This window comes from Podarcis melisellensis (assembly GCF_964234715.1).
Source record: "Podarcis melisellensis genome assembly, chromosome: W".
NCBI lineage: Eukaryota > Metazoa > Chordata > Lepidosauria > Squamata > Lacertidae > Podarcis > Podarcis melisellensis.
Window position 1 is genome coordinate 18,364,609 of NC_138535.1, and position 26,142 is coordinate 18,390,750.

At 43.9% G+C, this 26,142-nt stretch overlaps 2 protein-coding genes across 2 annotated transcripts in view; one reads left to right on the forward strand and one right to left on the reverse strand.

Annotated features, from left to right (window-relative positions):
* LOC309361135 (NF-kappa-B-repressing factor-like) overlaps window positions 1–20,969 on the reverse strand; it is a 37,126-nt gene extending 16,157 nt beyond the window's left edge. Inside the window, exon 1 of the mRNA XM_081896090.1 lies at window positions 20,353–20,969. Within this exon, the coding sequence (XP_081752216.1) occupies window positions 20,353–20,645 (293 nt within the window). The 5' untranslated portion in view covers window positions 20,646–20,969. The remainder of the gene's footprint in view (window positions 1–20,352) is intronic.
* Window positions 20,970–23,232: 2,263 nt separating this feature from the next.
* On the forward strand, window positions 23,233–25,571 carry LOC309361271 (uncharacterized protein; the record flags this gene model as incomplete). The annotated part of the gene is made up of 2 exons (XM_081896177.1): window positions 23,233–23,880; window positions 24,781–25,571. 2 exons carry the CDS (start codon window positions 23,233–23,235, stop codon window positions 24,817–24,819), a joined length of 687 nt encoding a protein of 228 aa, XP_081752303.1. The 3' UTR covers window positions 24,820–25,571.
* Window positions 25,572–26,142: the final 571 nt, after the last annotated feature.

Below are 26,142 nucleotides of genomic sequence, written 5' to 3' on the forward strand. Positions count from 1 at the left end.
GATTTGGAATAGGGGCAAGTCTCCTGAACCATCCTGCCCCCACCACACCCCCAGAATGCTTCTTTTGGGGGACCTACCTGGGTCATTCCACATCAAGTGATTCAACTTTTTTGACTCATGTCATCCAATTTTCTTAATATCATTCATATGCTAGTTTAACACCTGGACAGCAGGTGGGGATGTGGCAGCATTTGTTTGTTTGTTTTATTGAATTTATATCCCACCCTTCCTCCCAAAAGAGCTCAGGATGGCAAACAAGAAGAAACAAAACAATAAAAACAAAAACAATCCCAATACAGATGCAAGCTGTGAAAGATCTCAATTTAAAAGGCTTGCTGGAAGTGATAGGTCTTCTGTAGGTACCAAAAAGATAACAAAGAGAGCATCTAAGATTTAAAAGTTCAAAAGTCCTAATTCTTGTATTGTGTGAAACAGACCAGCTCTTTAAGATGGTATCTGCAGGAGGCCCTCACCTTCAAACCACTGTAATTGATGGGGGTGAGACAATCTTTCAGGTGTCCTGGTCCTAAGCTGTGTTGGTGGTAGAGTGTGTTGAACCAAAGTTGAACTGTTTCAGAAGCTTTGCTAACGCCATCTTGGTAGTCAAGATCAGAGTTAGAAACTGAGTTATGAAAGCTAGGAGCTAAATGGCACCTAAAACCTAGGTTATGGGCACAACGGAATGTCTAGGCATGCTTTTTTATAACAAGAATACAAAGCTGAAAATGAATGAACTAAAATATCATGCTCATTTTTCATATGGTCTAGTCCTTCCCCTGCCCACTGCCCTAATATTCTAAAGAGGGTCTCTTCTCCAGTCTTCAGAGAGTAGCTGGAAGTGGGGAGACAGAAAAAGTCCTCCTTTCCTTTGACTCTGCAGAGTTTTTTGTTTGTTTTTTAAAGAAATATTTATAATTTTCATTTATAACAAATAAACATTTTAACTACTGATAAGACTATTTATGCCAAAAGAATTTATATAAGTGAAAAAAATAGGAAGGATCTATTAGCAGTATTTGAAAATAACCCAGTTATTCTCGAACCTGTGGCTAACCAAAATTTGATGCCCTTGGAGGACAATGATTGTTATTATAAGACTATCCAGGAATTATTCTCTTCCTTTTTAGACACTCAGTGCAGCAACAAACCTTTAAATAAGTATAATTGGTTTGATAAAGATTGTATTAACTATAAGAAAGAACTTAGAACTTGTCTAAAAGAAGCCTATATTACCAACTCTCAAGGTCTCTGGAAGACTTATTTTGAAATGAAAAATGCTTTTAAGAACATGCTCCTGGGAAAAAAATCTGAGTTCGCACTAGCCAAATGGTCTAAAATTGTTACTGCATTAGAAATTAAAGATACCAAAACTTTTTGGTCACTTCTCTCAATAAAAGATATCACGGATTTCCCTAATATAAGAGATGAGGCTTGGATTTCACATTTTACTGCTGTTTTTTATGATCACCAAGTTTGTAAAAAGGAAAATTTTAAATCTTCTCTGGCAAAAACCACACAATTTCAAATTACTGTTGAGGAGATGAAAAGGATAATTTTTTCGTTTAAGCAAGGGAAATCACCTGGTATGGATGGCATTCCAATAGACCTGTTGAGATTAGATGTAGAATGGTGGGCCATCAAACTTGTGCTGCTTTTTAATTCTATCTGTCACTCAGCCCTTGTACCTAAGTCGTGGAACAACTCAATAGTGGTACCGATCTTTAAAAAAGGTGATAGGAAGTGCCAAGAGAATTACAGGCCTATAAGTTTGTTACCATGCATAAGTAAAATCTATGCCAAATCTCTGCTGATTAAATTGGAAGAATGGATGCTGACAAAAGGTCTACCTGGTAAAGAGCTGGCTGGTTTTAAGGCAGGCTCGTCAACTCTTGATCAGTGTCTAGTGTTAAGTCATCTTGTGGATAAATATGTCATGAGAAACAAACGAAAACTCTTTGTGGCATTTGTGGATTTAAAAAGTGCCTTTGATTCGGTCGACCGCAACAAACTATGGACTAAACTAGAACACCTTGGTATCGACCCATATCTACTTACACTGATTCAAAGTTTACATGCTAATAACCAAATATATGTTAAAGTATCAAAAGATGGTAGACTTGCAGGTCCTATTCTGAATAATCGAGGAGTTAGGCAAGGCTGTATCTTGGCTCCTACCCTATTTAATCTATTTTTATCTGACCTACCATTATTTCTTCAAAACGCAACCACTCATACTCCTTATTTAAACAATAGCCCACTCTTTTTATTACTTTATGCAGATGATGCTGTAATTATTTCACTCTCTGTTTTGGGTTTAAAAAAATTATTTAAGAGTTTCTCAAACTACTGCTCTCTCAATAATCTGAAAATTAATTATGATAAGACAAAGATTATGCAATTCAGAAAGAGAGGGAACCCAAAAGGCTGTATAATTAATGGACATCTAATACAGGAAGTTAAGCACTTCAATTATCTGGGAATCACATTCAAAAATAATATGAATTGGAACACACATATAAGTGCTGCAATAGTTAAGGCCAAAGTAACAGCCCACCATATTAAATCCTATTTTTTTTCTCCAGTAGGAAACAGATTTATTCCAGCTGTATTGCAAGTGATTGACTTGCAACTCTGTGCCCAACTTCTATACGGCACACCAGTGTGGATTTCAGGTGACCTCAAGAGGTTGGATAAATTTCACGCATCCCTTCTGAGGTCATTGTTAGGACTTGCAAACTCTGTAAAATATGAAACAATATGTTGTGAGCTGGGAATATTGCCTTTGTCAGTAAGAGCATGGCTGAGGACCTTGAAATACTGGATCTTCCTTCATTATAGAGCCCTATCCCCTAATTCTCTACTTTACGATCTTTTAAGTGATAGTGCAATCTACAATCTATCATTGATTTGTAGGAGAAAACTGGATTCGATAGGGCTCACTCTAACTGACTTTGAAATCTCTGATCCCAAAGATACATGGGAAATTATCAGGAAGACTCTCACAGAAAAAAGTGTTCTCGCCATGCTTGAGGTTGCAATGCACAGCACCTGCTCTCCTATCCACTTAAATCTCCCTTTGTGTAGAGATTTCCAAAAGGGATACATGACAAATCTGAAGAAACATGAATCGTGTAGGCTGTTTATGTTGGCCAGATTTAACATGTTTCCCTCGGTGGTAGTGAGAGGAAGATACTTAGCTATCCCAGAATCAGAGCGTCTCTGCAAATGCAGAAAGCAGGAACCCGATACTCTGGAGCATATATTCTTTTCCTGTGATTTTGGCAGTTGTGCCAGAGGACAATTATTTGAGGCCCTTAAATTTAATAGACAGATTTTTACACAACCAACTGTTCAGGACCTGCTGGCGGACAGCGATGACCAAATTACTTTAATAGCGGCTGAATTTTTAAGTGCTGTCCATGAAGAAAGAATGGGCCATGATAAAGAGACTTAGTGGTTTTTATTGGTAGGTGATGTTGCTATGCTGTATTATATTATCTAGGTTCATCGGATAACATCATTATGATGGGAGATATGAATGGGGTGGTATCAACCAACATGGATAAGTCACATAGCCAAAATGTAACAAAAGAAGGCAGACTACCTAAAACATTTTTTGAATTGACTGACAACATGGACTTGATTGACATCTGGAGAACAAAGAACCCTCTAGGGAGAGAAGGGACATTCTTTTCTGAAGCCCAACTGACATGGACAAGAATCGACCAAATATGGACAAGTAGAGGCCTGGCACTCAAGATAAAAAAAGTGGAAATCTGCCCAAAGACCTGCTCCGACCATAACGCCGTAAAGATGGATATGAGACTAACTTCAACCGGCTCCTTTAGATGGAGGATGAATGACAACCTGCTCAGAGATCAGGAGATTGTTAAAAAGGCCCAAAAAGCTTTGAAGGACTACTTCAAGATAAATTTGAACACCACGGTGGAAAAAAGAACTGTCTGGGACGCAAGTAAGGCGGTTATGAGGGGGTTTCTGATACAACAGAATACTATAAAGAAAAAAGCACAGAATGAGAAAAAAGACAAGATTTTGGAGAAAATTAAAGAAGGTGAGAAGAAGTTAAGATCGAGACCGAAGTCGAAGGAGATTTTAAGAGAAATTAAACTTTACCAAGCACAATATGCAAAATTGATAAATCAGGAAGTGGAATGGAAAGTTAAGATAATGAAACAAAGATCCTTTGAATCGGCAAATAAATGTGGAAAGCTGCTAGCATGGCAGCTGAAAAAGAGACAAAAACTGAACACGGTTAAAAATTTAGAGATTGAAGGAAGAAACATTCAGAACCCAGTGGAGATTAGAAAGTGTTTCCAGAGATACTTTAAACAACTATATACACAAGGGCCGCAAAACGAATCGGAGATAGAACAATTTTTAAAGAAGAATGGTTTACCAAGGCTGTCTCTGCGAAATAGAACAATCCTGAACCATAAAATAACACAACAAGAGATTGAGGAAGCCATTCAGAACATGCAACTGGGCAAATCTCCAGGGCCAGATGGACTCACCTCCAAGTATTATAAGACATTGAAAGACTACTTGATACATCCATTAATGGAGGTTTGCAATGAAATTATGGAGGGGAAGAAGGCACCAGAGTCGTGGAAAGAAGCTTTCATCACATTGATACCCAAACTAGAAACTGAAAAGACACAACTTAAGAACTACCGCCCCATCTCCCTCCTAAATGTGGATTACAAAATATTTGCAGACATTTTAGCAAGTAGACTTAAAACAGTGTTAAATGAAGTGATTCACAAGGACCAAGCAGGCTTTCTCCCAGGCAGACATTTGTTTGCTAATACAAGGAACATTATTGATATTTTGGAACTTTTGCAAACAAATATTAATACAAAAGCAGTATTGATATTTATAGATGCGGAGAAGGCCTTTGACAACATTTCTTGGAAATTTATGAAGAAAAACTTGGAAGGAATGGGAGTGGGGCGGGGGTTTGAGAATGGGATAGAGGCAATTTATTCGGAGCAAAAGGCAAAATTGATAGTGAACAATGTGGTGACGGAAGAGTTTAAAATTGAAAAAGGAACACGACAAGGTTGTCCTATTTCCCCTTTGTTAGTTATTTCGGTCCTGGAAGTGCTCTTAAATATGATTAGAGGAGACCGGTTGGTGGAAGGTATTCAGGTCGGAGCCAAACAGTATAAACTTAAAGCATTTGCAGATGACCTAGTATTGACCCTACAGGAGCCAGAGCCAAGTACCAAAAGGGTATTGCAACTGATTTACGAGTTTGGTCGGGTGGCGGGATTCAAAATTAACAAGCAAAAAACCAAGGTTTTGGGAAAAAAATTGACATCTTTAGAATCAGAAAGGTTTCAGAAAGAGACAGAATTAAATGTGGTTAAAATAGTAAAATACCTAGGGGTAAATATAACAGCAAAGAATATGAACTTATTTAAAGATAACTATGAAAAATGCTGGTCTGAAATTAAAAGGGATCTAGAAGTTTGGTCAAGACTGAAACTTTCCTTGTCAGGACGTATTGCTGCTATTAAGATGAATGTATTGCCAAAAATGTTGTTCTTGTTTCAAACTTTGCAGATTGTGGATAAAATGGAGTGTTTTGGGAGGTGGCAGAGAGATATATCTAAATTTGTCTGGCAGGGCAAAAAGCCCAGAATTAAGTTTAAGATATTAACTGATGCTAAAGAAAGAGGGGGCTTTGCCCTGCCAGACTTAAAGTTGTATTATGAATCAACAGCTTTCTGCTGGTTGAAGGACTGGCTGCTTCTTGAAAACACGGATGTTTTAGATTTGGAAGGATTTAACAATGCTTTTGGATGGCATGCATATCTGTGGTATGACAAGGTTAAAATTCATAAGGCTTTCAAGAACCATGTTGTCAGAAAAGCAGTGTTTAATGTCTGGACAAAATATAAGGACTTATTGGAAAATAAGACCCCAAGGTGGCTATCACCTATGGAAGCTAAGGCTGTGAAAAGACCCAATATGGAGGTCAAATGGCCGAAATACTGGGAAATACTAGAAAGAGATGGAGACAACTGGAGGTTGCAGAGTATGGAGAAACTAAAGGGGAAAGTGCGAGATTGGCTACATTATGCTCAGATCAAAGAAGTTTTTAAGTTGGATAAAAAGATAGGATTCCAGGTGGAAAAATCAAAGTTAGAAACAGAATTGTTAGAACCCAGTTCTAGGATACTTTCAAGAATGTATAACTTGCTGCTAAAATGGAACACACAAGATGAAACGGTCAAATCAGCTATGATAAAATGGGCACAGGACATAGGGTATAATATCATGTTTGCTGACTGGGAAAAGTTATGGACCACCGGTTTGAGATTTACGGCATGTAATGCCTTGAAAGAAAACATTATGAAAATGATATACAGGTGGTACATGACCCCAGTCAAGCTTGCAAAGATATACCATTTGCCAGATAATAAATGTTGGAAATGTAAAGAAACTGAAGGAACATTCTTTCACCTCTGGTGGACCTGCCCTAGAGTTAAGGCTTTCTGGGAAATGATATATAATGAGTTGAAAAAGATATTTAAGTATACCTTTTCTAAGAAACCAGAGGCCTTTCTTCTGGGCATTGTCGGCCAGAGGGTGCAAAAGAAAGACCGAACTTTCTTTATGTATGCCACAACAGCAGCAAGGATACTCAATGCTAAACACTGGAAAACTCAAGATTTGCCCACACTGGAAGAATGGCAGATGCAACTGATGGACTATATGGAACTGGCGGAAATGACTGGCAGAATCCGAGACCTGGGAGAAGAACTGGTGGAGGAGGATTGGAAGAAATTTAAGGACTATTTACAAAAACATCACAAATTGTATGAATGTTAAGAAAGATGTAAGATTAGCAATAACATGGTACCAACAAACTAGCTAAAAGGAATAAGAACTGAAATGTTATTAAAAGAAAAGACAAATTTTGGAGAAATATCATTTTAAAAATAAGACTCTAGAATTGTGGTTTAAATTTTCTAAAGTTTGAGATTTTATATTGGAAAATTGTATTATTAGAATTGAAACAAGTTAATAATTTGCTGGTAAAATTTATGAGTTTAGAATGCAGGAATGAGAGTCGTGAGGAAGTCCAAGGAGGAGAATGAACTGTGGATATTGGAAAACTATATGTAACTTTGTATGCTTTTTACTGTTGAAAACCTTTAATATATATATATATATATATATATATATATATATATATATATATATATATATATATTTATATGCAGGTTTTGGTGTCCTCGGGTGTCTTCCCGTGTAAAAGTTGGGGTGTCTAGGCGACGTTTCGACGAGGTCTCACTCGTCATCTTCAGGCTGGTGCTTTCGGCTTCTTGTTACTGGAACAGAGCAGGATCTCAGTGTTTGAGTTCCTATAAATACTGTTGAGGGGGTGTGGTGTATAGCCTCCAATGTTCTGGGCAGAGAGGAAGTTCCCAGGCTAGTGTGCCTTTTCTTCTTTTGTTCCTTAATTACTTGAGGGATATCTTGAGTGATTTCTTGAGTGATATCCTGAGTACCACTTAGGTGGGTCATTAGGTGTGGATTAGTTGCTAAAGTCTTTGTGTCTTGACCTCTTGAACTTTGTGAAGAGTTTTTCTGAGAAGATGGCTGTACTGCACTTAGTTGTGCTCTGGCTTGGCTTCGTGTATAGGGGCGAGCTGTGGTTTTGTGGCCTGTGTCAGCCAGATCTGTGTAGGGATTGCAGGGGGGTGCAGCATCCGGAGGTGCCACCATGGTTTGGCTACTGGATGGTGTCTGTAATTTATCTGTGGAGAGGGTCTGGGTTTGGGTCTGGTGTGGTTGATTGGTGATGGCGTTCTGTGTGCCTCTGGATCTGGTGTCAGTTTTTGTGGGGAGGGCTAATTTCCAGATGTCTGGCAAGCGGGATGTGTCGTCACGCTTGTTCATGTTGTGAGGGTGTTTCTCTATCTCGATGGCTTCCATGATTATTCTCTTGTGGTGATGTTCCATGTTAAAGAGCAATTTGGAATCTGCAAAATTAATTTCGTGTCCTGTTTCTTTCATGTGTTGGAAAAGAGAGGAAGTTTTTTCTTCTTTTTTGCTCTTTAACATGGAACATCACCACAAGAGAATAATCATGGAAGCCATCGAGATAGAGAAACACCCTCACAAACATGAACAAGCGTGACGACACATCCCGCTTGCCAGACATCTGGAAATTAGCCCTCCCCACAAAAACTGACACCAGATCCAGAGGCACACAGAACGCCATCACCAATCAACCACACCAGACCCAAACCCAGACCCTCTCCACAGATAAATTACAGACACCATCCAGTAGCCAAACCATGGTGGCACCTCCGGATGCTGCACCCCCCTGCAATCCCTACACAGATCTGGCTGACACAGGCCACAAAACCACAGCTCGCCCCTATACACGAAGCCAAGCCAGAGCACAACTAAGTGCAGTACAGCCATCTTCTCAGAAAAACTCTTCACAAAGTTCAAGAGGTCAAGACACAAAGACTTTAGCAACTAATCCACACCTAATGACCCACCTAAGTGGTACTCAGGATATCACTCAAGAAATCACTCAAGATATCCCTCAAGTAATTAAGGAACAAAAGAAGAAAAGGCACACTAGCCTGGGAACTTCCTCTCTGCCCAGAACATTGGAGGCTATACACCACACCCCCTCAACAGTATTTATAGGAACTCAAACACTGAGATCCTGCTCTGTTCCAGTAACAAGAAGCCGAAAGCACCAGCCTGAAGATGACGAGTGAGACCTCGTCGAAACGTCGCCTAGACACCCCAACTTTTACACGGGAAGACACCCGAGGACACCAAAACCTGCATTCCTGTACCCGTGAAAATCTACGAAAGCATATATATATATATATATATATATATATATATATTATCTATGTTCATCGATTTATTTCTTGGAGTTAAGAATAAGACTGGGATAAACTGTGTTTGCTGAGCCCATATTTTATACAGTCTGTATATGATGCTTGTTAGTTAATGTGTGGTGTGTTATGCCTAATAAAAGATTTTGAATTGAATTGAATTTTTAACTATAATTATCACATTTCAAACCTCGACTTCCCTCCCTCTCTTTATATGGTTCCTTAAATTTATTTACATATTTCCTTGCATATTCCAGTTATCTCTACTTATTCCTTTATTCATCGGTTTTCATATATGTCACAGAATAACAACAGCAACAACAACAACAATTTATTATTTTTATAATAAATTGTGCAGCGATTCCTTTTGCTGTTCTGGGATTCAGAATATTTTCTTCTTGTTTTCCTCCTCCAAAAACTAGGTTCGTGTCAGGGAACTGCCATCGGAGAGTCAGGTGGTGGAAGGACTCAAGGAGGCTAGGAGAGCCTCGGATGCGGAGGAAGGAGCCAGTAGGGGGAGAGGGAGAGTTCCTGCAGAAACACAATCGGAGGAAGGGCTCCAAGATGTTTCCAGTGAGAATAGCGGGGAGGGCTCAGGACCTCCACTGGGGACGCCCACTCCGCGGAGGAAGCTGTCACGTAGAGAATCTAGAAGAAGAGTCTCTGTCAAAGAACTCTTATGTTGGAGTAAATTCCGGAAACGCCCACTGACGGATTCTGCCAGCGATTGAGGTAGCCACGCGTCCATGGCTCCTCGGACTGGGAAAGTTTAGGAACTGATAGTAAAGCTTGGAGGCTTTAAACGCTTACGCACAAGCAGCCCCCTTTTCCCATTACAGTGCGTCTTATGGCCTGGAGCGTCTTATAGAGAGAAAAATATGGTAGATGACATACAGGGGTATTCAACAAAGAAAAAAGGAAAAATGGCTTTGATATTACAAGATCAAAGCTGGAAACCGAATTGTTGGGAGGTAAAAGTAAAATATTATCAAAAATGTACAATTTATTACTAGAATGGCACACAAAAGACGAAGAGGTAAAAGAGGTAATGATAAAATGGGCAAAAGATTTTGGGTATAATATACAATTTGAATCCTGGTCAAAGTTATGGAATGAAGGAAATAACTTTACTGCATGTACGGCATTGAAAGAAAATATAATGAAAATGATGTATAGATGGTATCTAACCCCGACTAAATTAGCTAAAATGTATAGAATGAGAAATAAGAATTGCTGGGAATGTAATGTTAAAGACAGAGATTTTTATCATATGTGGTAAACATGCAATAAAGTCAAATTATTTTGGGGAAACATCTATAATGAGTTTTTTAAAATGTTTTAGTATACTTTTCCAAAAAAAACCCAGAAGCGTTCTTGTTGGGTATAATAGGAGGGGAAATACCAAAAATAGACCAGAGGCTATTTATGTATGACATTACGGCAGCCAGAACTTTATTAGCCCAAAAGTGGAAACAGCAAGAACTACCAGCGGTAGAGGAATGGCAGACAAAGATGATGGACTATGCAGAATTAGCAAAGCTGAAGGGGAAAATCCGAAACCAGAGCGACTAAACGTTCCAGAGAGAATGAAGTAAATTCATTCAATACATAAAAACACTAGCAGGACTGCAATAAATCTTGCAATGTTTATTAGAAGATTTTTTTTACATTTGATTAAAGTTTAAAAATATATTGGAATAAATGTAGAATTCTGACGATATAAATGTGCAGAAATACGATGTAAGCATGTGAAAACCAGATGACGAGATGGAGGGAAGTCAAGTGGCTCTGCAGAGCCAAAAGTTATGTAAAAGGGAATAAGATGTTATGTGAATGTTAAAAATGGAAAATCAATAAAATATATATTAAAAAAAGAAAAGAAAAAGAATTTCTGCAAAGCAAAGGGGGGTGGGAAAGCAATTGAAATAGATCAACACATTTTATTGCAAAACACATCTTAGATCTGGAAGGTCATGATTTTAAATTTGGCTGGCATGCATGGCTTTAGTACGGGAAACCTAAAATATATGAGTTTTTTTAATCATGTTATCAGGAAGAATTTGTATAGAGTCTGGAAGAAATTGTCAGTACGCCTTTCAATCGATGTCAGCGACTGGGCTCAATAACTGGTTCTGCCCCAACTGGGCTAGGCGACTGGAGCACTTTCAGAGACCTTCCAATCCTGGAAAACAGGTCCCAGTGTACTGGACCCACAACTGTGCATTGTGAGCACCAGACTCAGCAGAGTATAAATAATGCAGAAGCTATCTGTGAAGCATAGCTCCTTTTATTTCTAACAACTACTGCAAACTAAAGAACTACTGGCTTGCATGAGTGTTACATCTCCCACCCAGCCATCTGGTCACTACATAGATAAGACTCTCTCCACACACAGAGTCAGGCAGTCAGTCAGGAGCGGAAGACGAGAAGAGCAGTTTCCGCCCCCTCCTTTCTCAAAACATCAGATCAGGATATTCTTGCAATGGGTGGGGGTGAAAATATAAACAATCTCCCCCTTTTTATACCAACCATTGCAGAATCTAACACATTTGCAATTTATGTACATATACAGCGAGTTGTTCCCTGTTAACAACTTTGGTTAGTGCATCGGCAGGTATTTCTTTCCCTGGCATATAGGACACTTTCACAATTCCTTTCTGGATGCATTCTCTAGCTCGTTGAAGCTTAATTTGTAGGTACCTTGTTCTCTGTTTGCATCCTTCAGAGTGGAGCAAAGCTATACAAGCTTTATTGTCCTGATAGACCTGAATAGGACAAGTAACTTTCACTTTTACATCCTCATACAGTTGTAATAACCACTCTATGTCCATGAGGGAAAGAGTTAAAGCATTAAGTTCTGCTTCCCAAGAACTCATGCTTACTGTCGCCTGCTTCCTACAAGATCAATCAAAAAGGCATTGATTATACAAGTAGCACACACCTGAAGTGCTTTTGCCATCAATTGCATCACTGCCAAAACTGGCGTCGGCATAAATTTCAAGACCTCCAGATTTTTGGCTAGTAAGCTTCAACCTGTAATGCACAATGCCTTTTAAGTATCTCACTATGCGTTTCAGCGCCTTCCAGTCTTAAACTGTGGGTTGGTTTGCATGTCTGCTGAGCAGATTTACACTTACAGCAATATCTGGTCTTGTGCACCTTGCTATAAAACTGAGTGAAAATATCAACAGAAATATAAGAACCTGCTGGAAAGGAAAACACCCCTATGGTTATCGCCAATGGAAGCTATTACAATCAAGAGAATCAACATGGACAGACAGCGGACAACCTATACAGACTTACTGGACCTCTCAGGGAGGGAATCCAGATTGAAACCAAAGGAAGGAATAAGGAGCCAAGTAACAGACTATTTACAGTACCATCAATTGTATGATATGTTTAAACTAGGTAAGAAAAATGGATTTCTGGATCAAAGCTCACAAGAGATTTATTAGAAAATAATGAAAAACTTATTGTATAAGCTACTATTGGAGTGGGAAACAAAAGATGAGCTGGTAAAAGCTTCAATGACTCACTGGGCAAATGATATAGGGCATAATATAGAATTTGACCTCTGGGAAAAATTGTGGAAGAAAGATTTGAAATATGCCACAAGGTACACTTTGAAGTGAAATTATATGAAAATGATTCATAGATAATATTTAACAGAGAGTAGATTACGTAGTTAAGATGTATAAATCTGAATCTGATTTGTGTTGGAAATGTAAGGAAACAGAATGAACTTTTTTCATATGTGGTGGGCATGCAAAAAAGTTAAAGAATATTAGGAAATGATATGATGAAATGGAAAAAAAATGTTTTAAAACAACATTCCCCAAAGAGCCAGAGACATTCCTGTTAGGAATGGTTCTGAAGGAGGTACCCAGGTGTCAGTAAAAAATATGTATGCGACAACAGCAACTTGGATCTTGTTAGCACCAAAAGGGATGGTCACTAGTTAGGAGAATTGGCAACTTAAGATGATAGAATATGCAGAGGTAGCAGGTCTTACAAGTAGAATAAGAGAAGAACAGGCATTTAAAGAGGAGAGGAAAATTTTTGTTGAGTATGTGGGAAATAATTGTACACAGTTGCAAAAGCAGGCAGTACTAAGGTAAATTCAACCGTATAACATATTTAAAAGGGATGTAAAATGGGGAAAACGGAAATAGATTGTCAGGGAACTGACATCGGAGCCAGGAGGGGAGGCAGGGCTCCCAAGCGATGCCGGAGACGGGCCCAGCAGGGAGAGAGGAGACTCAGCAGCTGGGGAAGGAAATCAGCGTAACACCAGGGATAAAGGGGGGCGGATGGGGGAATCGGAGAGAGGGCTCCAGGACTCTTCGCTGGAGACCAGCGGGGCGAGCACAGGTCCTCTGCTACCCACACCCACCCTGCGCAGAAGACTTCTGCGCAGGGAAAGTAGGCGTAGACTTGGCGTCAAAGAATTTCTTTGCTGGAAGAAATTCAAGAAACACCCACTGACGGATTCTGCTAGCGACTGAACAGCCATGAAGTGAAGGGCTGTCCAGCCAGGAAAGGTTTAACCAGGCCACCTAGCCAGGAGTGGCGGCAACTTACGCACGAGCAACCCCATATAACCATTACATAGATGAATATACAAGAATATGCAGGAATTATGGGTAAATTAAAAGAACCTTGGAAGGGGAAGGAGGGAAGTTGCTGAATGTATGGGTATAGTGAAAGATGTTAATGTGGTAATGTAAAATCTGAAAACTTTAATAAAAATTATTATTATTTTTAAATATGAAATAACTAACCACAACGGATGCTTCAAATGGTTTCCCCAAATTCAGCTGAAATTGCAACTTATACAGGCTTTTCCAGTCTCACTATTATTCAACCCCCTGAATAGAATCCCTCACAACAGCACAAATACAACAGGTGTTGTCTCAAGCACACCTGGTGCTTGAGCTGTAACACATGAAATACCTGAGGTGACTAGGGGGTCACGGAGTGTCAAATTTGGCTGTATGTTAGAAATATGGCTAAGTCAAGAGAATGGTCCAAGAAGGTTAGAGATCGTTGGCCTTCACAAACAAGGAGCAGGATACAAAAAGATAGTGAAGGCACTGAACATTCCTAGAGACACCATTGGAAGCATATTTTGCAAGTTCAAAGCTAAAGGAACAGTGGTCACACTACTTGGATGGGGCAGAAAAAGGAAGCTATCTGCGGCAGCAATCAGATTTCTGAGAAGGCAGGCTGGGAAAAACCCTTGAGTGACTGCAAAAGAGCTGCAGCAAGACTTGGTGGCAGCAGGCACTGAGGTTTCAGTGAGCAAAGTAAAGCACGCAGTAAATGCAGGTGGTTTCCATGCCAGAACTCCAAGACGTACGCCACTACTGACCCAAAAACACAAGAAAATTTGGCTCCAATATGCTCAAAATCATATACATAAGCCACAAACGTTTTGGGATTCCTGTTTCCAGCGGTGAGAAATGGCTGACTCCCATATGATTGGATCCCAGCCGTGCCGGTAATTCAGAAGAAGAAGAGTTTGGATTTGATACCCCGCCTTTCACTCCCTTTAAGGAGTCTCAAAGCGGCTGACATTCTCCTTTCCCTTCCTCCCCAACAACAAACACTCTGTGAGGTGAGTGGGGCTGAGAGACTTCAGAGAAGTGTGACTGGCCCAAGGTCACCCAGCAGTTGCATGTGGAGGAGCGGAGACTCGAACCCGGTTCCCCAGATTATGAGACTACCGCTCTTAACCACTACACCACACTGGCTCTCAGGGCTGATATGGGAGTAATTAGCCCTGGCAGACTCCCCAGGGTGGGGGAGGACTGTCTCGTAGACCCGCAGATTGTCTGAGATTGTCAGCTTGCATCAAGGTGCAAGCGGCAGGACACTGGGTCCCAGAGCACGACACGGCTGGCACTCTCTGATGCCATTCTCATAGCCGGAAATATTTGCTTGATAAAATGATTGGATTTGGAGAATAAACAGACATAGTCTGGACTGAAGATGACTAAGAAAAAACCTGCAGAACTGTACAGTCCCTGGTGTTTAAGCTTGGATTTCAAAGAGATTCTCATCATGGCGTTTGGATTATGGAGGTGTTTGGTATGTCCTTTTTTTCTTCTTAATATCTACAATTGGTTTTCTATGCCAAGCCTCATCAAGAAACTTTTTTTTAAAAAAAGAGTACAGATGGACTTCTATTTATAATTAAGTATTCAACTGTGCAGCTTTACTCAGACTTGAAAGACTTGATAAAGATAAAAGAAGAAACAAGATGGCGCTTGTTAATATAACGCAGGACGGAAAAATGAGAATTCCTCCCTTTTTCGAGGGAAGCAGGACATACTTGCTAGCTGACCTGGTAATGACTTGAGATAACAATTTTGGACAAAATATAGTGCAGCTGTTTGCAGAGATTTTTCATTATGAGCAAGACAGAAGGCTGAATGGATGTCTAGCAGCCCCCCTTGTAGGGCCCGAAGGGTGGGATTGTGTGGTCTCCAAGAGGCTGATTGACCGCCAAATGACTTATATCTGTGAAATACAGTTCATTTACATTGCAATATTGCAAACAGTATGCTCAACAATTTACAGTAACAACTTAACAACTTGGAAGCTACTATGTTATTAAATCTCAAACGAAAAGTTTGGACAACAGCCCGGATTGGAATGATTTAACAATTTGGGAGTTGCTGCGTCATTAAACTTCAGACAATAGACTTGGACAACAGCCGGGATTGGAAGATTGGAATGGAGTCAGGGAAAGCTGCGCTGGCAAATAGACAGTTGAAAATATATATATACACAAATAAAGCTGTATTTGATGGTCAAAAGGATATATGATTTCTGACATGACTGAGAATCGCAGAGCCAGGGACGGAAAACTTTAAAGCGTTAAGATCGGGATGTGGAAAACATGAAAACAACAACAAGAGGCAGGATCGAAGATATTGGAGATACACTTCAAAGGTCCAGACTATGGGGAGCCCTCCCCAAAAAAATATTAATAATAATTCAGGTGGTAATTTGGTCATTTTTTATGTTAGTTTATTGTTTTAATTGGCTTATGATATGGATATGTTAATTGGCTGTTTTTATTGGAAAATCAATACAAATGATTAAAAAATAATAATAATACAACATTCCTTGTTTCCCTAGAGTGGACACAGACAGGGGGGGGGGATTATTCCAGCCGCCATCCCTCCTCTCTTTTGCCACTCTCTTCCATTTTGGCCACTGCTCCTGATGCTGTCTGCTGGCTCTGTGCCAGCAGCACATCGGCCCATCCTTACAAGGATGTAAGCCACACTGTATCTGTAACTACAAGCTAAAGGCTGCCTTCAGGGATCATACTGTGAACTGAATGTGAGTAAACTTCATTACTTATAAGGAAAAAAGAAATAAAAGACACAAGTCTTTAAGGGATCTTACCAGGAATATACTCCAATCTGGGCATGCCAGATTGGATTGCTTAACTAAAGAGATTCAAATGAATCTGCAAACTAGCTTTTTGCTGTGTGAAGGGGAATGAGCTCTGAGATCTATATCTATATCACTCACTAGCATGAGTGAGGAAGGATAATAATTAATCAATATATCCTCTCCTACTGTCCACAAAATTCCCACAGAAATGTCATGCCATCTGTGAGTAAGCTGAAGCTTGGGCATCTCTGGATTTTCCAACAAGACAGTGATCCAAAGCATACCTCAAATTCCACCAAGGCTTGGTTGCAGAAGAAGTCCTGGAAGGTTCTATAGCGGCCATCACAGTCACCTAACTTGAACCCCATAGAAAATCTCTAGTGGGATCTGAAGAAGGCAGTTGCAGCACACAAACCTAAGAATATTACTGAACTGGAGGCCATGAGGAATGGGCTGAGATTCCTCAGGAACGCTGATGGAAGCTGCTGTCTGGCTATGCATCTCATTTGCAGCACATCATAGCAGCAAAAGGCTGCTCTACTAAGTACTAAAGATTCTTGTCATGAAGGGGTTGAATAATAGTGAGACTGGGGAAGCCCGTATAAGTTGCAATTTCAGCTGAATTTGGGAAAACCACTTGAAGCATCCGTTGTGTTGAACTATTTGCTCATATCAAAATTTACAGACTTTCAGCTGTTTGCAAATAAACCTGATTTGCAATGGGGGTTGAATAATTTTGATTGCAACTGTATGCTATGCTGACTATGTCCAAATCCAGAATATACATTTAAAGCACTATGATACCCCTATTCCCCTCACAGAGCTGCTATTCTCAAAGTGGTTAAATAATCACAGGGAACTCTGGGAATTGTAGCTCTGTGAGTTAAACAGGATTGAAGCAATGACTTTTTAAAGTGGTATAACAATGATTTAAATGTTTGCTGCAGATGTGGCCCCAGTATCCAATAAAAACCAGGGGCTCCATTCTAAATAGCTCAGTCAGTAGATCATGAGCCCATTTGGGCAAAAGGATTCCTGCATTGCAGGGGGTTGGACTAGATGGCCCTCATGGTCCCTTCTAACCCTACAATTCTATGATTCTAAGACAACCTGCTCATCCTGCCCTGTGACCTGGAAGCACTGGCTTCTAGCTTCCTTGTTTGTGGGACGTGGAGTGAATAATGGAGGATGAATTATTCTGGAGAGAAGAAATTGGGCCCAAAATGATGCAAAGTTAAGGAAACGTGGGCTGCCTGCAGGTGCAAACCAAAGGCCCATCCATGCCACAACAGTGGACATGGCAGACTATTAAAGAGGTCCACAAGATTTATTGAACCACACAAATATTCAATACCTTAACATACTGTATTTTTCGCTCTATAACACGCACCCGACCATAACACGCACGTAGTTTTTAGAGGAGGAAAACAAGAAAAAAAATTCTAAACGAAACGGTGGATGTATGTTTTTGTGGTTCATGCTGTGGCCACAGACATGTGATCTGACAGTGAGTTTGGAGTAGCCCAATGCAAAAATCCTGAGGATCCATGTGGATCCATGCTTTGTAACCACGTTTTTGCACCACTGCGACCCCAGGCAACAGTGGGTGCGTGATTTTTTGGTGCAGGCTGTAGCCATGGACATGCTATGCGATCTGATGGTGAATTTGGGGTGACCCAGTGCAAAAATCCTGAGGATCCATGTGGATCCGTGCTTTGTAACCATGTTTTAAGTGGGGAGGGAAGGAAAAGCACTCAAGGGACAAGGAGCATGTGTGGGGTAGAGAAGGATGCTGCTAATAATGCAGAAGAGGGCTATAAGGGGAGAAGGCTCCTCTCCTCTCCCGCTTTGCTCCTTTAAAGCAAGCAGGCCCTGCTTTTTTTCCCTCCTCCCCACTCATCACCGGCTTAGCGAGCTGAAAAACTTTGCTGCTATTTAGCGAGCTGAGTGGGCAGGAGAGAGGGACAGAGAGCCTGCTTGCTTTAAAGGAACCAACCGGACAGGAGCCAATTACACTCATGTAAACGGCTCCTCTCCTCTCCCGCTTTGCTCCTTTAAAGAAGCAGGCTCTCTGTCCCTCTCTCCTCCCCACTCAGCGGCTCTTCTCCCGCTTTGCTGTTTCTAAGTGAGCCACGGAGGAGGGAAGGAAGGGGAACCATGGATCCTCTGCTCACGATTGCAGCAGATCCCCCCCACCACCCGTAGGCATTCCCTCCATAACACGCACAGACATTTCCCCTTACTTTCTAGGAGGAAAAAAGTGAGTGTTATGGTGCAAAAAATACGGTAGTTGGGAAAATATTCCTTGTGAAGTAGAAGATGATCCAAGGATTGGTTTTGACCAATGACGGTGATACCAAGCCAATAAGCAAATATTCCCCTGAAGAAGACCTGTAGGGTCTCAAAGGTGTTGGGAACTTGGAATCGCTTTGTGGTTCAATGAAGATGGTAAACAGAACATTTAATATTCTGCCTTTCACTGGCAGAATATCAGGCTTTGTCGCTGCTCTATAATGGCAATCAGACAGGTACTAATGGGGTGCTCACAAGAATAGAAACGGTGGAATATTCTTCCTGCAGAGATTTGCCCAGCTTCCTCTTTGCTGCCTTTTGAACCCAAAGCAAAAGTGTTTTTATTCAAGCAGTCTTTTCATGGTTAGTTCTGCTACTGTTTTTCCAAAAGGTTTTTCTTTACTATGCTCTTGATGTTTTTAAATGACTGCTTGCTTCAAGTGGATGGTTTTATCACAGGGTGCTCTTGTTTATTGCATTGTTACTGGTTTTCTGTCTGTAACCTATTCTTAGTATTTATTGCTACAGCATGATATAAATATTAAATACTAACACTGAAAATCACTGAATGGAAAGGAAAATGAGTTGTGAACAAAGAATAATGAGAAGAGGAGGAAAAGGGAGCTAAGGTCAGTAGCAGAGCAACTGCTTTGTACGGAGGGCCCAGGTTCAATCCTTGGCACCTCCAGGTAAGGCTGGGAGAGATCCCTGTCAGAAATCCTTGAGAACTACAGGGATGGGAAACCTGTAGCCCTTCAGACCTAATTGGACTCCAACAACTCCTGTCATACCTGACCAATAACAATAATACTGGCCAAGACGAGTGGGGCTGGTGGAATTTGGCCTCCAACAACATTGGAGGGACACAGGTTCCCTGCCACTGTTGCAGACAATACTGAGCTAGAAAGAACAATGGCTGACTCAGTAAAAGGCAGCATTCTATGTCAAAATTATTGAACAGAAAGGGATATAGCTCAGTGATAAAGCATCTGCCTTGTTTACATGAGACCCCAGGTTCAATCTTTGACTCTTTTCCCCAGCCCTCCCAGGAGATGCCTTAGAAATCCAAAGTTGGAAGGGAGCCTGAGGGTCATCTAGTCCAACCCCATGTGATGCAGGAATCACATCTAAAGAATCACTAACAGAGGGCCAGCCAACCTCTGTTCAAAAACCTCCAGTGCAGAAGAGTCCACCACCTCCAGTGGTAGTCTGTTCCACTGTCAAACAGCTCCTACCATCCTAAAATTCTTCTTAATGTTCAGTTGGAATCTTCTTTCTTGTAACTCCAGAGCAGGAGAAAACAAGCTTGCTCCATTTTCCATGTGGCAACCCTTCAGATATTTGAAGATGGCTATCACATCACCTCTCAGTCTTCTCTTCTCCAGGCTAAATATACCCAACTCGCTCAATCATCCATCATAAGGTCTGGTTTCCAGACCCTGTCAAAAATCCTGGCGAGCCCCTAACCCTCAGCACAGACAATATTGAACTACACGGACCTGTATAAGACAGCTTCCTGTGTTCCTAAACAAACAACAGGAAATGCACTGAATGGATGGATAAAAGATGTGTGTGTGTGTGTGTGTTTTCCCCCACCCCCACCCCACCTCCCTATTAACAATCCGAGCCTCTTCTTTGTTAACAAGGGTCTTTGGCTATATATCACAGTTATTACTTGCGCGACTGAGGACTTCATGTGTGCAGAGATGGGATGGGGAAGTGCATAATAAACGAAAAACGTTCCTCATCTCACCTGCATCCCATGAAGACGTGGTTGGTCCAAGCATGAGACAGTGCCAGAAGCTTCTGGAAGGCGGCAGCGTCCGAGTAGCCCCGCAGGTTGCGGAGGAGGAACTGCCTGCGCAGAACCCAGTACCTGTCGTTCTCCTGCTTCTCGCGCCACTGCTCTAGATCGTGCTCCACAGCGGCGGCTGCAGCATCGGCAGTAGGCTGAGGCGGCGGTGGCTGCTTCGTTTGGGAAGGAGGCGGCGGCGGCTGCGAGGATGGGAAATCCTCACCGGGTAGCGTCCACCCTCCGCTGGCCATGGGCTGGCCTTGTCGGGAGTAATGCCAAACGGACCCGGCTTGTGTGAGTGCCGAAGCTTAGCGGAGGGTCGTGGTAGGTAGGTAGAGGCAGGAAGGGGCTGCCTGGCAGCCAGATCCGGATTTCCCTTGATCCGGATCCAGAAAGGAGGAAGAGCGGCAGCAGCTACACAAGGGCACAAATTTATCTGTTCACACGTGCAAGCGACTGCTTCCTTTTCTCCCTCAAGCCCCCCCCTCTCTCGTTTCTTTCTCGTGTATGCGCGCACCTAGTGCTCTTCTTTCATTTGCTACAATGTAACTCCCGTCGCACACCCCCCCCTCGCTTGTTACACTCGGCTCACGTGGGTGGAATAGAACGTCCAAGGCCCGCGAGATCTCCGGAGAGACAAAAAAAAACGCGCGAGAGGGTCAACTGGGCGGCCCAATAAGTAGTAAAGCAGTTCAGCGGGTTAAAAGGGATGCTTCGCTCCTCACAGCGACACCTCGAGACGTGGAGGGCCCCAGGAGCGGAGCTCTCGGATTATGTGAAGGTGGGAAGAGTGCAGATAGTGAGTGGCAGCCATAAGAGTTAAGACTCTAGGGCACAGGTCCAGAGACTCACTGAGCAGAATGAGCCCGAGGGCCCCCCAATCCAGCACAGCTGGCTTGCCACATTTTGAAGTAAAGTTGGCACCTAAAAGGGTTGGAGGAAAGACCACGAAGTCCAGAAACTAAAATTGCTTATTACATTTCTATCCCACCTTTCAAGGTGGCATACATGGGTCTCTCCCCTCTCCGTTTTACCTTCACATTGGTATAAGAAAAAATGGGCTTGACTTTTAAAGTCCAACTTCCCATCAAGGGACCCAGTATCTCAGATCCTCCAAGTGTCCCTATTTCCTAGGGACAGTTCCAGATTTACAGAAGCCATCCTGGTTTCTGATTTGATCCCGGAATGTCAGGCTTTTCCTTAGGATGTCCCTGTTTTCCTTGGAGAAATGTTAGAGGGTATAGAGTTATGCAACCCCCAAGCATAGGCAGCCCTATATGGCAGTCACCCCCAAACTCAGCCCTCCAGCTATTTTGGAGACTACAACTCCCATCATCCCTTGCTAACAGGACCAGTGGTTAGGGATGATGGGAATTGTAGTCCCAAAACAACTGGAGGACCAAGTTTGGGGAAGCCAGCTATATGGGGAAGTTTTTAAATGTTTAATGCTTTATTATATTTTTATATATGTTGGAAGCCGTCCAGCATGGCTGGGGCAACCCAGTCAGATATGTTAGCAGAAAATAGGGGGTACCTTTTAACATCCCCCAAGTTCGTTATCTGTCAGAGAATAATGAGCTGAGGCAGGATCCAGCAAAAGCAAGGTACAGTATTGCACTGGCCCGAATATAAACTATACTCCCCCCCAATTCCAATTGTGAAAAGTTAAAGTGCGGCTTATACTTATTACCTTACGGTATCACTGCTGAAACAGCTGCCCGAGAGGGCCTTCAGGGTGTGTGAGACAACTGCACCCATCCTGACTGCGTCTCCCAAGCTACCATAAGGAAGGGGGAAGGGAGAGAGGCCTCTGGCAAAGCGACGCGGCTCCCCCCCACCGGAAGCAGCCGGGGAGTGTGGGGCAACGGTGCGCAGTCCGCCCGCCTGCTGCTCCCCAGCCTCCCCCCCCTGTGTCGGCTTGGGGAGGGAGTACTGGGAGACAGTAGTGTCAGGAGGCAGGCACACAGCACGCTTGAAACAAGTGCTGGCTTGGGGAATGGGGCGGTAGTGTCGAGAGGCGGGCCGCACCCACAAATAAACCTTGAATTTTAAAGGTGCAGCTTATTTGCGGGTGCATCTTCTATTCGGGCCAATATGTATATCTATTTCCTGTTGCAACAGGGACCCCCCCCCTTCCCATTTGCAAGGAGGTCAGGAACCCAGGTCAAAGGAGTGCAGACCCTTTTAAAAACTTTTGACTTTGCCCAACCACTTAGCCAAAGACTACCCAAAAAGCATCATACGTATGTCACAGGAGGCGATTTTCCACAAAAATATGAGTCTGTGGCACCATCCATCCTCCAACAGCCTCCAGATACTCGCACAGAACATTCACTGGCTTCACTGGTTCCGATTTAAAGGAGAGGTAGAGCTGGGTATCATATGCATACTGGTGAACATACAGCCCAAACCCCCTGATGACCTCTACCAGTGGCTTCATGTAAAAGAACATGGGGGAGAGGATGGAGCCCTGAGGCACCCACAAGTGAGAGCCCAGGGGTGTGAACACTCATCCCCCAACACCAGAAGGAAGAAGCGGAACTACTGCAAACAGTATCTCCAGCTCCCAACTCCTCTAGACAGACCAGAAGAATACCATGGTCAATTGTATCAAAAGCAGCTGAGAGATCCAGCAGAACCAGGAAACAGCTTTGACCTTTGTCCCTAGCCCTCCGGAGATCATCAACCAGCGCAACCAAGGCAGTTTCAGTCCCATAATGGGGTCTGAATTGTGATTGGAAGGGATCCAAATGGTCCACATGGGGGTGGGGGGCTGAGGTAAGCGCGCTATTCCTGTCAGCCCTGGAGAGCGTCACTACTGTTCCATACAAAACAATAATGGAACAGCTGAAGGGGCACTTTTCGCCACAGCCCTCAGTGGTGGCTCGTCGAAATGCCTTCTACGCAAAGCGGCAAGCCGCTGGGGAAACCATAACTGGGTTTGTGACCTCTCTCCGCCAAGCTGCCCGGTTCTGCAACTTCTCAGAGCTGGAGAACATGCTTCGAGACCGCCTCGTCGGTGGCCTGAAGGATGAGAAGCTGCAACGACGCCTCTACGCTAAGAAGGACCTAACGTTCCAGGTCACTCTGGAGGAGGCCCTGGCAACGGAAGCTGCCGAGAGGTCGACGCAAGAGGCACGGCCGAGCCAGCTGTCCCAACTGAGGGTTCACCACAAAGACCTCACCGACGACTCAGGATCCAACAGGGAGGAGGTGCACCGAGTACAGCAGCGCACTCAAGCAGCGCACAGACCACAGCTGCCTCGACGAGAAGTAGGGAACTGCGCAAGCTGCAGGGAGAGTCACGAGAGGAGGACCTGCCGTTTCCGCAATGCAGAGTGCAGGCAGTGCAGAAAATTGGGACACATCGCCCGGGTGTGTCGGGCTCGGCCCACCCGATACCAGGCATCAGATGACCAATCCAAGAGCCCCAGGTCCCGGGGCCCAACGCACCAAGGCAACTCAACGGAGCTCACGGACTTCCAGGTATACCAGTTGCCCCACCCCAATGTAGAGAAAATTTATGTAGAGGTACAGATAGAGGGGGCCCCATGCCGCATGGAGCTTGACACGGGTTCAACTCTATCCATAATCTCGGCAAGGACCTTAAGGAAACTGTGTCCTACTGGGGGTCCCAAACTCAGGCCGGCCCTATTCACCCTCCGGGACTTCCAGAAACGTAAGGTCCCCACAATGGGGGTGGGGACCTTCAGGGTACAATACCGAGGGCGGACGCGGCAACTGGACTTGCTTGTGGTCAAGGGTCCCTACATTAGCTTACTGGGATTGGCATGGTTTGGACCACTGGGGCTAGCCGTCACCGGGGTGAACCACATGAGCTTACAAGTGGACGTGGACGCCATATGCAAGGAATTTCCAGGGGTTTTCGATGGGAAATTGGGACAGTATACGGGCCCCCCCATTGCTCTACAGCTTGACCCTGCAGTACGACCGGTCAGGCTCAAGGCCCGCCGGGTCCCGTTCGCCCTGAAACCCCGTATAGACAAGGAAGTGGACCGACTCGTGGAGCAAGGAGTGCTGGAGCCGGTGCCTAATGCCCCTGGGAAACCCCAATCGTCACACCCGTCAAGCCTAATGGTTCGGTCCGCATCTGCGCAGACTACAAATGTACCATAAACAAGGCCCTCACGGCCCATGCATACCCAGTGCCAGTGGTCAGCCATGTCCTTGCCACCCTGGCTGGGTCGAAAATTTTTGGTAAGCTGGACTTGGCCCAAGCATATCAAAAGCTGCCAGTAGATGAGGCCACAGCAGAGGCACAGACGATTGTGACGCACAGAGGAGCGTTCAGGGTAAAGCGGCTGCAATTCGGTGTCAGCGTGGCACCAGGCATATTCCAGAATCTAATGGACTCTCTCCTTAAAGGGATTCCTGGCGTCACCCCCTTCTTTGATGATGTGTTGATTGCCGGGCCCACACCAGAGGAGTTTGAGGACCGCCTCCGCACCGTTCTGCACCGTTTCCAGATGGCGGGTCTCAAGGTGAAGAGGGGAAAATGTCTACTAGGAGTGCCTCAAGTGGACTTTCTGGGATTTATGGTGGACGCAGAAGGGGTCCACCCGACTGGGGACAAGGTACGGGCCATTTGTGATGCCCCAGCGCCCAAGAAGAAGACTGAACTTCAGGCCTTCTTGGGACTATTGAACTTCTACCATTCCTTCCTTCCCCACAAGGCGGCGGTAGCGGAGCCCCTACACAGACTCCTGGACAAGCGGGCCCCTTGGGTGTGGGGCCAGCGCCAGGAGGCCGCATTCCAGGTAGTCAAAGACTTGCTTGTCTCAAACTCGGTCTTGGCACACTTTGACGAGAGGCTGCCGGTGGTGCTAGCATGCGACGCCTCGCCCTATGGCATCGGCGCTGTCCTGGGACACCAACTCCCGGATGGAAGAGAGGTACCGGTGGCATACTTTTCCCAGACACTCAACGAAACTGAGCGGAACTACTCGCAAATCGACAAGGAGGGTCTGGCAATCGTGAAGGGAGTAAAAAAATTCCATGATTTCTTGTACGGGCAGCCCTTCACCGTGGTGACTGACCACAAGCCGTTGCTTGGCTTGTTTGCCCCCGAAAAGCAGACCCCCCCAAGTGCTGTCTCCTCGCGTCCTCAGGTGGTCAATTTTCCTTGCCAGCTACCAGTATGCACTGATTCACCGCCCTGGAAAGGCGATGAGCCATGCAGACGCCCTCAGCAGTCTACCACTACCGGAAACAGGCCCCGGCCCAGCACCTGCACAAGAGGTTATGAGCCTGGAGCTGCTTCCCGACCGCCCCATTCAGGCACAAGAAGTTGCACACCATTCCAAGAAAGATAGGGTCATCTCCCGGGTCCTGGACTGGGTGTGGAGGGGATGGCCCAGCAGCAGCCCTGGGCCAGAATTCGCCGGCTACACAACCCGTAAACATGAACTGTCGGCCCACAAGGGGTGCCTGTTATGGGGAAGCAGGGTCGTTGTTCCCCAGCCCCTCCGCAAAAGGATTCTCACAGCCCTACACGAGACACACCCAGGGGTAGTAAGAATGAAGGCCCTTGCCAGGAGTTATGTGTGGTGGCTGGGGATTGACGGAGAGATAGAGGCCTGGGTCAAACACTGCCAGGCCTGCCAAGAATCCCGCCCAGATCCCCCAAGGGCCCCAGTCCAGTCCTGGGAGTCCGCTCGAGCACCATGGTCACGCCTCCATGTGGACTTCGCTGGCCCCTTTCAGGGAAAAACATTCTTCATAGTGGTG